This window comes from Salvia hispanica, chromosome 1 (assembly GCF_023119035.1).
Source record: "Salvia hispanica cultivar TCC Black 2014 chromosome 1, UniMelb_Shisp_WGS_1.0, whole genome shotgun sequence".
Taxonomy (NCBI): Eukaryota; Viridiplantae; Streptophyta; class Magnoliopsida; order Lamiales; family Lamiaceae; genus Salvia; species Salvia hispanica.
This window is the reverse complement of record NC_062965.1, coordinates 14,303,569-14,316,215: the sequence shown is the minus strand read 5'-3', so window position 1 is coordinate 14,316,215 and position 12,647 is coordinate 14,303,569. Positions and strand designations below refer to the sequence as shown.

Below are 12,647 nucleotides of genomic sequence, written 5' to 3'. Positions count from 1 at the left end.
AATTTTAGTTGCTTATATCTAGGGGCGGAGCTAGAAACTTATACCGACGAGAACAAAATATTACATGAGTAATAATTGAAGAGTTCCAGCAGGGGCATTTAATGAAAAAATAGAACAAATAAATTTTATAATACATTTTTTATATAAAAGTGGGATAATTGGAGGGGGGCAAATGCCCCTTCTAGCATATAGCTAGATCCGCCCCTGCTTATATCCGTACGTAGAGAAGGTTATTTATTCAATAAGTAAACCGTAAATAAGGTAAAAATAGTTGTAAACATATAGCTTATATAAGGAGACTATAAGTTTCTTAATTTTGAATTTTTTATTTTAAAGTATGACTATTCTCACGGCCTTCCATATTTTCTTTATTGGGTTAGTATTTTAAACTCATTCTACTAAGTGTGCAGTAGTTGAAGACCAACATTATTTTTTCTTTATTGGAATATCACTTTATTAGGAAATATTGCATATGTTTTTTATATCCATCTTATTCAATTGTATTGATATAAATCAAAATATTTCAAATATAGGAAAGAGCAATTGCATTACCAATTAATAGGTCTTGAAGTTTCATCAAAAGCAAAACATAGTAATGATTTTTAATTTGTTGTTTATTGGTCGTGATTGAGGTGAGATTGATCAGTGTCTAGTGCATTTATAATACTTAAACTGAATAATGTCTCAGTTAAGGTGATCCATTATTTCTGCTATGCATATTAGAAAAATTATACTTTTTTTGTTTCATTTTAATAGTTAATAATTATTTTAGGAGTCTTCCTAACATTATTTTCTCTCTTACTTTATCAATTTTCCACTTTAATTATTTATTATATCATTTTTATAAAATAAGTGCAGAAAAATGATCGGGACTCCTAAAATGGGACGGAAGGAGAAATAAATAGTTAAATTGGAGAGAAAGTAAAATAAAAGAGAGAATAATACTGAAGAGAGCCAAGTAAAGTCTATTTTACTTTATTATCTCTTTTACTTTAATTTCTCTCTACCTTAACTATTTATCGTTAATTTTTAAAATAAGTGTGAAAAAGAAATGAGTCATCTTAACTGGGATAGATGAAGTACTAATTAAAATTATGAGACATAGCTAAAATGTTGTATAGTTCATACTGTCATGGTGGTGATCGACGACTAAGAGTAATAGCAATAGGAAGAGCATAACCACAACCTAGTCTAAAATGCCTCATGCCACATTATCACAGTCAGTCTTACGCCTAGCCAAGGTCATAGCCTTTCCACAGCTCAGCCTAGCCCTCCCATTTATCAAATACTACTAACAAATACGGAATAAAAAATTGGAGAAAAAACGGAGAAAGTTCTAACATACTTCAATAAAATAAAATGAAGTGCAACGAGTTGTATATATAGAGAAAATATTAAATAAAAAATAAGTAAAATATAAGTGGAATAAATTGGTAGAATGTGGAGCCTACTTGTAAAAGTGAAATATGACTCTCAAACAAAAATGACAAAATAAAACTCTTATTGCGGTAGGGAGGGAGTAGCTGATATCTTGACGTGTAAAATTAATGAAGTTAGTTATAATCTTAAATTCATGGAGTACAAAAATTTGTACAAAAGAGAAGTCATTTATTAATACTCAATATCAGTGGAGTATAATATACAGTCTTTCCAAATTCTGGGCGTTATGAGCAGGGAAAGAATCGATTCCTTTCAATCTTCTCCACAATACGCTATCTTTTTCCTTTCCCCTGCATCACCCCACACTCTCAAAGCAACAACATATAATCAATTCTATACCAGCATCAGAATCTGAGGTAGTTTCCTCGCAATTGCAGCCTGCCTAACTTCACGCAATTTATAACCTCTCTCACCGAAGAAGAAGATGCCATGGGGAATCTGTTGTTCCGGTCTCGTAAGCGCACTGTCAGCCGCAGCGTCAGCTCCTGTGGCCCCGCCGTTTTAAGGACGCGCTCGCGCTCGCGCTCGCGCTCGATTTCTCGCAGGAGATCGCGCTCATCTTCGTTTGCCGACAATCCGTTGCCGGACAGAAATTCGAAGGAAACCAAGGGCGGCATGAGCTCCGGCGAGAAGAAGAAAAAGTACAGTTTTATTCCCGATAATTTCTCCTCCTTCGACCAGGTACTGCGATATTTTCATTCAATTTTATTTTTTTACTATTAATTACTTTCATGTTTGGTTAAATTAGAACGCCTCACAGTTAGTATTTGAAAATTTGGCTTATTATCAGTGTTATGCTGCTACTAATATTTGTGTTGGAAGTTGCAACGATAAGTCAAGGTCGTCTACATATGTCTCTGTCAAAGTTGCCTGTTTCTGTGGTCTCGACTTATTAAATATCTAGTTGGTCCCTGCACCGCACATTGCAACTTGAATATGACCACACCAGGGTACATGCAGTGACCAAGTCAACTCCAGTCAATTCTTAAACTTGAAAGGATAATCTTAATTAATCACTTGTTTCATACTTTCCTTCTTGTTTATACAGTGTCTAATGTCTATGTTGCACATATACATAGCTTTCTGGATATGCTTGCGGCAACTGTTTTCTATATCACGAAGTCAATATTTTATTTTCTTCCTTCAATTTGTTTAAAATTGTATATACAGCTAGCAATTAGTAAATATAAGTTGTAAAAGTAAATAATCAAATACCATTAATTCTACTAATGAATAATGGTGTATTTTTCTTTGATATAGAGAAAACATAAATAGATTTGCAAAGATAATTTTGCAGTTATATCGTGTGGATTTTTCCATCATGAATTGTTGATAAAAAAAGGTAGAAAATTTGAATAAGAAATACTCTAGCTATCAATGAATTGTTGATATGCCATCATGTGCTACACAAGTGATAGTATCTATAGCTGAATGTCTGCCAGTGACAGTGAGACATCCCAATTGGTAAGATGTAAATATCTTCTAATGTATTTGAGATAGTAAATAAGTGCAAAAATTAAACAAAGAGGTGAGATGGTGAAGTGTAAATATTTGCAATGGCCTCGAGGACAAACTGGTTTTTATCCCAGTGCATGTACGTTTTAGTATGTCGAGGCAATGAAAATCCCAACGAAGCATTTGGGCGTCTTTTCTTTCTTTATAAATCTATGGATATGAATATATGATTATATAAAAGTCAGAGCATTTTACTTTCGCACCCAGATACCCATTTCTACATTAAGATGGTCATATCCCACCTATGTTTGTAGCCAAACCTCAGTTTTGTAACCACGGTCGTTATCTGCAGGTCACATTGGCATTAAGAGAAGCTGGACTGGAATCATCAAATCTAATTCTCGGGATTGATTTTACGAAAAGCAATGAATGGACAGGTAATTAGCAAGTATATGATGGGGCAACTGAGAGTAACTGATCTTATATAAAGAAATACTTTTGATATAATATTCTTTTAACAAGCAGCTGCTTAGGAACAAGCTTATGTAGTTAATCTTTGTATCATTATCTTACATTGAAGAGTCTGACTAAAAGCCTAAAAATTCATTTATTTTCAGGTGTTTATCTTGTATGAACTTGTATATTGGTAGCTAATGTCGTTATCTTATATCTGAAGGCAAAGTCTCATTCAATAACCGTAGCCTGCATGCCATCGGTGACACGCCAAATCCATATGAAAAGGCTATATCAATCATTGGGAAAACTTTGGCCCCGTTTGATGAAGACAATTTAATTCCTTGTTTCGGGTTTGGTGATGGTTAGTTTTTCACATCATCGTTGTTATTTAAGTTTATCATTGCTGATTTCTTTCCAGTAGCTACTTTAAAGCTGGTAATGGACCCTCCCTAGCATCGTCCTATCTGGTCGTGCAACCAACTCAGTTCTGCACTTCCTTTTTTCATGTAGCAACCACACATGATCAGGAAGTATTTAGCTTTCACAGTGATCACTCTTCTTGCCATGGGTTTGAAGAAGTTATGGCCTGCTACAGAAGAATAGTTCCAAAGTTACGATTATCTGGTAAGCTTCTTTACTAGTTGTTACCTAATGACTGTTCGTTCAAGGTCATAGGGTTGTTCCAAGTACATACAATCTTCAAGTTGTCCATAACAGGGAGCTATCGGTTACACGCGTCTATAAATCATATATATATCTGAAATTCTCCCTCTCTTTCTGTGTTCTTAAAGGGCCAACATCTTATGGACCCGTTGTGGATGCTGCAGTAGATATAGTGGAGAAAAGTGGTGGACAATACCATGTTTTAGTGATAATTGCTGATGGGCAGGTATGCACAAAAAAGCATGGAGGGGGGTTGGAATAAGGAAATAGTCATATGTCTTTTTACATTAACTCGCTTCATTAATGAACTACCTAATCTGACGAAGGTTACCAGAAGTGTCAATACATCAGATAATGAACTCAGCCCACAAGAAGAGAGAACCATAAACTCCTTAGTGAATGCAAGGTAAATTTTTTTGTTTCATGTAATCCAATTTTCAATGAATATCTGTTCTGCTAATTATACAATTAAGAACTCTTGCTGAGCATATGATGGGATTGCCACCTACTCATACCCAAAAAACTTAAAAAGTGTCGAAGAATTTTTTTTAGCTTGACTACTTGACTGGCTGACAGAGAAAAATCTTAAAAGTGAACCAGAACACCCTTTCCCCCTTGAGATTACCAGCTTAAATTTCTAACCGTGTGTTTCCTATTTGAAAAAAGAAAATGAAAAATTGTTGTGTTTGAGTGCTGAACAAGCCTTCTTGATTATGAGTATAAGAACTTGAAATTCTAGCTACTTAATGACTTCTGACATTAATTATATACACGGATTCATATGATACTTTTTCTTCAAATGAGTTGTTTTGATTGTTTGAGTATATACAACGTGTCTTCTTTTCTTTTTCCTTCAATATTTTACTGACTATATGAAAGATTGGAATATTAGTGTTTCGACCACTTAAGATTTTCAGGATGGGCTTCAAGGTTATGATGGAGGATATTCTCCGAAATGGCAGTTTATTTGAATTATATCATGCTTATATGGCATCCTGAAGAAAAAGTCTACTGAGCTTTAGCTAAACTAGCTACTCTCCATGTCCATTTGTGTTTGCACAATTCAGAATAAATAGATGGAATTATAGACAGTTTTTTCCTGGACAGATTGCCAATCTAGAATATGCCCCCACGATAATTTACAAGGGACCTTATGTAGTTATCTATTCACGTTACAAACACATCGAACAAAAAAACTAATATATAGTACATGACAATTTTTTTTTTGTTATCAGTCTCTATCCTCTCTCAATTGTTCTTATTGGTGTTGGCGATGGACCATGGGATGATATGAAGAAATTTGATGACAAAATTCCTGATCGTGATTTTGATAATTTTCAGGTATTACTCTTTTTGAGCATCATATAAACCTCATAGTCTCATACTATAACCAACCAGTTGTTAGTAATAGTTTTTGTTGTATCCCAAATTTTCAGTTTGTTAATTTTACTGAGATAATGTCAAAGTCCACATCATCTGCTGAAAAAGAGACAGCTTTCGCTCTTGCCGCATTGATGGAAATTCCTGTCCAATATAAAGCAGCCCGTGAATTCGGTTTATTAGGGTATGCCTTCTCTCTGTTACAAGTGTGCACTGATTTTATCTCCATATGAATTGAGTATTGCCTTCTAAAGCAATTGTCTATGCATATTGAGCCTTCTTAGTTCCATTAGCCGATGAACCAAGCCTAACCATCATAATTTTTCATTAAAAGAAAACAAAAACAAAACCATATGCCTCGGAAGATAGTGACGAGCCGCGTGTATCTTATCACAGAGCTTATATATAATTTAACTTTTTTGTTAATACATCTCTCTCTCAACTTGCAAATTGGAACAAAGACGAGTAACTGGAAAAGCTAAGAAAATAGTTCCTAGGCCTCCACCGGTGCCATACACACCACAAGCATCACATAGCCACAGTGGATTATCACGACAGTTCAGCAACAATTCAGCTTCTGCGCAAGATGACCAAACTCAGGTAAGGACTGTTCGTGAAGCCATACATGTCCAGTTCAATATATTCCGATGTTCAATCTGCTTTTCCAGTCCAACATTAGCTTCTAAATAATTTAGTGTTAACAGAGAAAGAGAAGTGGTATACTAGTGTTGTTTGACATGATCTTTGATTGAAGGTTTGCCCCGTTTGCTTAACCAATGCAAAGAACATGGCCTTCAGCTGCGGACACCTGGTACAATCTAAATAGTAGAAGTATCTCATAGCTGAATTAGTACAATAATCTCAGGCAATCACTGTTTGATTCCAGACTTGCAGCGAATGCAGCTCAAGATTGTCAGAATGTCCCATTTGCCGGAAGCGCATCACAAGTCGACTCAGGCTGTATTCTTGAAATATCCAGTTTCTGCAGAAGCACATATATGGCATGGAAGAATTTGTTTTCAGCTTTGCTTTCATTTTGTATGGTGTGTCATCAATGTTGTGCGTGATTGCAGTAGCGTTAATCAGCCGATCTGCTCCTAACAGCTAAATCGGAAGTCCAGTAGTGTATATATGTTGTGAGGCGTGAATGTATATATGAATCATGGTATGTTTTTTTAATGTACAAGGTTGTATCCTGCAATGATGTAAATCTCAGGACTGCAAGTAATTTATCTTGATATTTTTTTAACTTTTCACCAGAGTAAAATCAATGCATTTTGCAATCGAGCTCAAGGGTGATGACAACAGGTAGTCAGGTACCATGACCCTCGTTCCCTGAGCTGAACGAAACAATGTGGTAGGACTAGTATTTCAAATAAAACCATTCTCTAATGTTTTTGTTCAAATATACTTTCAAAATACATTCACTAAAGTGACTGCGTCGCAATACATCATTTCAGTCGCACAAATGCACTTTGTATTCTTTAAGAAAACAAGCAAATAACCAATATTCCTTAAGATAAATTCAACTTGATCATGTTGAAATCCAAAACAAACACAAACGACTAGCCACCAGTTACTATGCCTTTATCATAGGAGGACCAAATCTTGTCTTGACGCTTACTTCTTTTCCTCCTCGACCACAGTATTATTTGGGTTTGGGACTGGTTGAATTCTCACATATGGCTTTCTAGTCAGTGTCTCTCCTCTTAAAGCAGCAACATATCTGTCATTTGTATTTTCTTTCCTCTTCAGTTCCCCCAGGTACTCTGCTAGTCTCTCTTGATTAACTTTACCCATCATCTGACCATCACAACAACATCAAATTTTCATTCTACTCTAACATAATGTAATATTGATAATGATCTTGATGTGGGTAGAGTAGTAGACAACATCTAGGGCATCTATAAATGGAAAATGCAAAATATGTAATTGTCATGCAAAATATGCAACAGAAGCTAGATGATTAAGGAATTAATGTAAACAATAGATCCCATCTCCAATCCTATCCATATAGATTGTTATACATCTCTTCTTTGTGACCTGATACAGAGTATGTTTTATTCGAGAAAACAGACCCGCTGCCCTAAGCGCTGAAGATAATATAAGAAACAAGGAGAACAGATAAAAATAATATTGATGCACTGATCTCAACTCTCCAGATCATCATGCCAATGTATTATTTTAGAAGCTATAGGATGTAAAAAGATGTCAATATATACTTGATGCATACGGTTTTGGTTTGTACGGAAAATGCCCAAATGAACCCAAACTATACTTAAAGTGGGTGAAACAAATGGTATTGGACGTGTTTAACTTAATCCCGACCTACCAAAACTAACCCATTAGATCTACACACAATGATTCTTTGTTTTTTCAGATAGGTTTGATTTGGTTGTCCAAGATTTTGTACATCCAAACATATAGAACGAACTGTTTTGATTAACAATCAACAAAAGTAGAAGTTTGACAACAGCCAGCAACATTCTAATATGCTACTATAAGAGTATCCAAATTCCAAAACCAAGAATCACCTCATATGAAGTCATTTTTTTTGCTCAATTTTTATCTTTTTCTAAATGGTTATCTTTCTCCATAAACATCATTTAAATAGATTATAGATATCAACACACAAACGAGGCATTATTCTTCAGAAATGACAGTATACACTACTGAGTAGGTTTTTTATCTTCATCGCACATTATTCAAGTAAGTTATAGAAACAATAGTTTAACCTATACTAATTCTATTTATTAAGGTAGATTCGGATTAGTAAACAACCCTAAAATCATTAGAATAGTCCATTTCACAATAACCCTAACCCTAATCTCACTGAAACACACTCTACCTATCCGGAAATAAACCTTTACCTTAAACATTCCAGCGATCAGGTATCGAATCCTACATCAGTAGCCATCGCACGGCTCTCGATTAATACATATCAGTTCAATATCGCCAATTCCAAAAATATGAAACACAGATTTCACGGCGGAAGAGAAATTGGAAGAGAATCGGATGTGAATTACCGTTAATTCGGGACGGGCGGATTGGCGGAGCTTGGCTTCGAGCTCGGGGTTGCTGGAGCTAGTGACCTGCATGACGCAGTAGCCAATAATACCGGGAATGACGCCGCAGACGGTGGCGAAGGTGAGAAAGAAGGGCTTGGAATCCCTGGTCTTGGTCACCAGCCATCTCCATGTCTGGCTCTTCTCCCACAGAAACGACATTATTCTAGATTGCTCGATTCTGCACTCTGCAGTGGGAGAGCATTGTTTGGATATAGAAACTTCATGCTAGCAGCCCACTTTGATACATGGCCCAAACTAAAAGCCCATTATATCCATGTCCATATTTTTAGATTTTTTCACACACATATTTCAATAAAATAATTGTATAAAGTAATCAAACGGGAGAGAAACAAATTCTTGTTTGATACTTAATGCTTGATTCCAAAAAAAATAAAATAAAATTATTGCTTCATTCCAATATTGATTGTCTAATTATTACAAACTTTTAAAAAGGTATCCCACATTAATTGAAAATAAATCAAATTGCACCATATTCAAATGAAATATAAAACTAAGGCATCTTCTTTGGAACATCCGAACATATGTCCATTTTTATTTCTCGCTAGCAACAGTGCAACACTTAGTTTCTATACTTTTTCATAATCATATTTGCAGTCTTCACACTAAAAAAATATTCCCATGCATCTCTGAAATAGCAAGAGCCATCTGACAACAAATTTGTAGGCGGAAAATCCAATATCGACATATTGTTACATGGCAATTAAAGCGGGGAAACTCGGGTGAAGGACATCTAAAATAAGATTGTGTAGCACCCGAATCATTTGAGACAAACGGAAAATAAAACAACACAATTATCTTTGATCTTCTCAGACCGTCACCGCGGCAAATAAAAATGTGAGCAATGATTTTTTCTATTTGCCGCGCTTTATACATTGAGATGGCATTGCATGTGATAATACGTACTAATTGTGTGACCAAAAAAAAACAATTAATTGTTCCTTAAATATTTGAATGTTGTGCGAGAGAAAAAGGAACGACAAGGCCATTTCCAAAGCCTCAAATTAGACGTGAATTATTGGGCTAAAAGCGTGTTTCTGGGCCCAACCACTTCACCTAAACACCGCTATTCCAACGTAATCAAGTGTGAATGCGTTTTGTGCTAAAGACTTGACTCTCTTTTTACACAAGAATAATTATGCCATTGACATGTAAAGGCTTTCTATGTCTCTATTTTCTTTGATTACTACATATATATTTTTAGTTCATTAACAACTTTTTAGATACATCACTTTAATATTTAAATTAGTTTTTGGAAGCTGTAATTAGTTATGGAAAATTGATTTTAATGAATAATGCTTAACTTAATCATAGATGCTGACGAATTGGAGGAGGGCGGTGGACAAAGTATATGAAGGAAAGGGGCTTTCGGCAAAGAATAAGACTTGAGTTACGAATTATACCACTATTAGAGATTTAATATCCGTTTAAGTATATTTATTTCTCTAATCCCTTTTTAAAATGGAAGAACTGTTTTTGTTGGTTTGCTTCCAATTGCGGTTGATGACAAAGGCCACCTTTATTAGCAGTTTAGATTCTTTATTTTTATTCAACTTAAATATTTTGTTATACATATTTCGTTTTTGTTGTTTTGTAATTTAATTTTATCATTAATTATGTGCCTCATGCATGCTACAATAAGATGTTACTCCCTCCATGCGATAAGAGTGCAATATTAGGGATGACTAAGATGTTAATAAAAAGTTATGTAGTAGTATTTTGCAAGTGAGTTTCACATGTTGATGCAACTTGGGTTTGTTTTTCTTTGATTGAGAGGTTACTCTTTGAAAAATTCATAACCTATTTGAGAAATGTTTGATAAAATAAGCTCCTAGACATAAAAGAAAAACAATCATATATACTACAATAGTTTATTTCTCATTAATTTTCTCTCTGACTCGCAATTTATCTCTAACTTAATTATAGGCTCAACTATCCAATTTCATGATAATTTACTCTTAAGATATTTTACAAGTATTTAAAACATCTTATAAGCAGTTGGTGCACAAAAACTTTTTTAAAATGAACTTGTTGAGACACCATAGATAAAATTCATAAGCATAATATACAAAACAAAAAGAGAAACAACAACAACCACCTTCGTCAACAACGAATTGAAGGAAAAACACAATTTAACAAACCACACAGTCGATAATTGATATAATGTGTTAGTTCTTCTATTACTTCGTGACCGTTTCCTAACTCGTACTAGTATTTCTTCACAAATTTGTCCAGATAAAAAAGGAAAGTCCAGACTTATATTAGTACATTGCATTCACAAGGCCATGCACACAAACATTCCAATTATGGAAAGTTAGTTAATCTTATGATAAGAGTATTAGACAAATGTTTATGTAGGGATGTAATGAATGTTTAAAACATGAGATCATTAATAAACAAAAGTTCAAACATGGTATGCTAGTATTAATTTTAGGTTGGGGTGAGATAACATGCAATTTGATGTTGGTAGAGTGGAAGTACTGTGGGGAAAAAGAAAAAGAAAAGAGAGGGACCAGTCAAAGATAGGGTAATGTAATGATTATAGAGTTTGTTAGTATGCTATCTTTTAGGGGTTGTGAAAATGATATTTTAAGGAAAGGGAACTAAAAGAAGTTAAAACATAAAAGGAAAAGTAGAGATTGGAGGACAGGAAAAATTCAAAAGCAAGGGGGTGATGGGTTGCCAGGTAGTTTTTCTCATTTCTTCAACTGTTTAATCATCAAAGTGTTTTTTACTCCTTTGAGATATTGTAAAGTTTTGAGAATTCTCCTTCATGCTATGGACCCCATCTCCTAATTCATATAGTAGTAGTAGTAGTACTATTGTTATGTAATGGCCTAAATAAATTGATTTGTATCTTTGGAGTCGATGCATCATACATGCTTCAACCGTTAAAGAACGACGTACGAGCTAACGACGAGCTACCTAGAACAACACATTCCACACAAACAACAACGAAACCTAGAGCAAAAAGAGCCACTACTCAATGTAACCCTTTAATTATACATATGTGAAAGCATGCAATTGATCATATTTTGTTCGAATAAAAAAAATTACAAGAGGGGCCTTCATGTAGGCTATTTAGTGACCAAATAGGCTGATAATTGGGTGGAAAAAATAGTAGTGAATAGTATTTATAGATATCTCTAATTCAATAAAAGCGTGCAACATGACAAGCACATGTTTCACTTGTCGTTAAATGACATGATCAAAATTTGAGTATATTCTTCCAATGATAGAGTGTTAATTATGATGCCAAATTAGAGTTAAGTGTTAACCATAAAATTGTATTGCAACTCCTGTTTTATAAACATTCAGGGCTTTTACTTAAAATACAATCACCAATCAAACTCATCATCTGTATATTCGTCAAACATGTATGTATGTATACATATGATAGTTATCAATAAATATCAAATCCTAATGCAACTAGACACCAAATCTCAACCATTAGATAAAAAAATTAGCCAGAAGTCATTTTTAGGATGTTTTGATTCATAAAGGGTAGATTAATGGTTTTTCAAAATTGGAATGCACTATTTTCCTCTTATATGATATGCAGTGTCTTACTTACATATGAAACTAGTTTAAGTCAGATTAAAAACAGCTATGGAATGACCTAATTATACTGTTTAAATTTGACCGGCACTGACTAACATATATAGTACTCCCCCCGTCCCAAAAAACTTGAGTTGTATTCCTTTTTAATTCGTCCCAACAAAATTGAGTCATTTCCTCTTTGAACAAAAGACAAAACATCTAATCACTCTTTTTTTTATTCCATCATTTACTTTACTCTCTTATATTTTCTACTTTTTTCATCTCTCATATTTATTTAATATAAATTCTTAACCTCCGTACCCAAAAGTTTTATCTTAATTTTTATGGAACGGAGGGAGTAAACATATTGTACACTTAAATATGAAATAAAAGTGAGATATAAAAACTATAATTATTGTAATAGAAGATCTGATTTCCCGATTTAACCGACTCCTTGAGATTCGCAACTTATAAGTAATTAAACGTATCATTTTTTGGGCCTTTGTAGCTGAAGCTACCAAAATAGGAAAGGAAATATCGATTAAACTTGAAGATACCAAAAACAGTGTGGATCCACCACCTAGCCTAAACTAATAAAGCTACTAGTATTAACTAAACATTCTTGTT

General features: G+C 34.2%; 2 protein-coding genes across 2 annotated transcripts; one reads left to right on the top strand and one right to left on the bottom strand.

Annotated features, from left to right (window-relative positions):
- The first annotated feature begins 1,624 nt into the window (after nucleotides 1-1,624).
- Nucleotides 1,625-6,643, top strand: LOC125217571 (E3 ubiquitin-protein ligase RGLG4). The gene is made up of 11 exons (XM_048119090.1): nucleotides 1,625-2,121; nucleotides 3,248-3,332; nucleotides 3,572-3,712; nucleotides 3,862-3,975; nucleotides 4,143-4,240; nucleotides 4,341-4,420; nucleotides 5,250-5,355; nucleotides 5,451-5,578; nucleotides 5,856-5,994; nucleotides 6,149-6,205; nucleotides 6,281-6,643. Exons 1-11 carry the CDS (start codon nucleotides 1,870-1,872, stop codon nucleotides 6,362-6,364), a joined length of 1,284 nt encoding a protein of 427 aa, XP_047975047.1. The 5' UTR covers nucleotides 1,625-1,869; the 3' UTR covers nucleotides 6,365-6,643.
- Nucleotides 6,644-6,763: 120 nt separating this feature from the next.
- LOC125217579 lies at nucleotides 6,764-8,657 on the bottom strand. The gene is made up of 2 exons (XM_048119100.1): nucleotides 8,421-8,657; nucleotides 6,764-7,197 (listed from the first exon to the last, which is right to left on the bottom strand). The coding sequence occupies exons 1-2, from the start codon at nucleotides 8,619-8,621 to the stop codon at nucleotides 7,015-7,017; spliced, it is 384 nt and encodes a 127-aa protein (XP_047975057.1). The 5' UTR covers nucleotides 8,622-8,657; the 3' UTR covers nucleotides 6,764-7,014.
- Nucleotides 8,658-12,647: the final 3,990 nt, after the last annotated feature.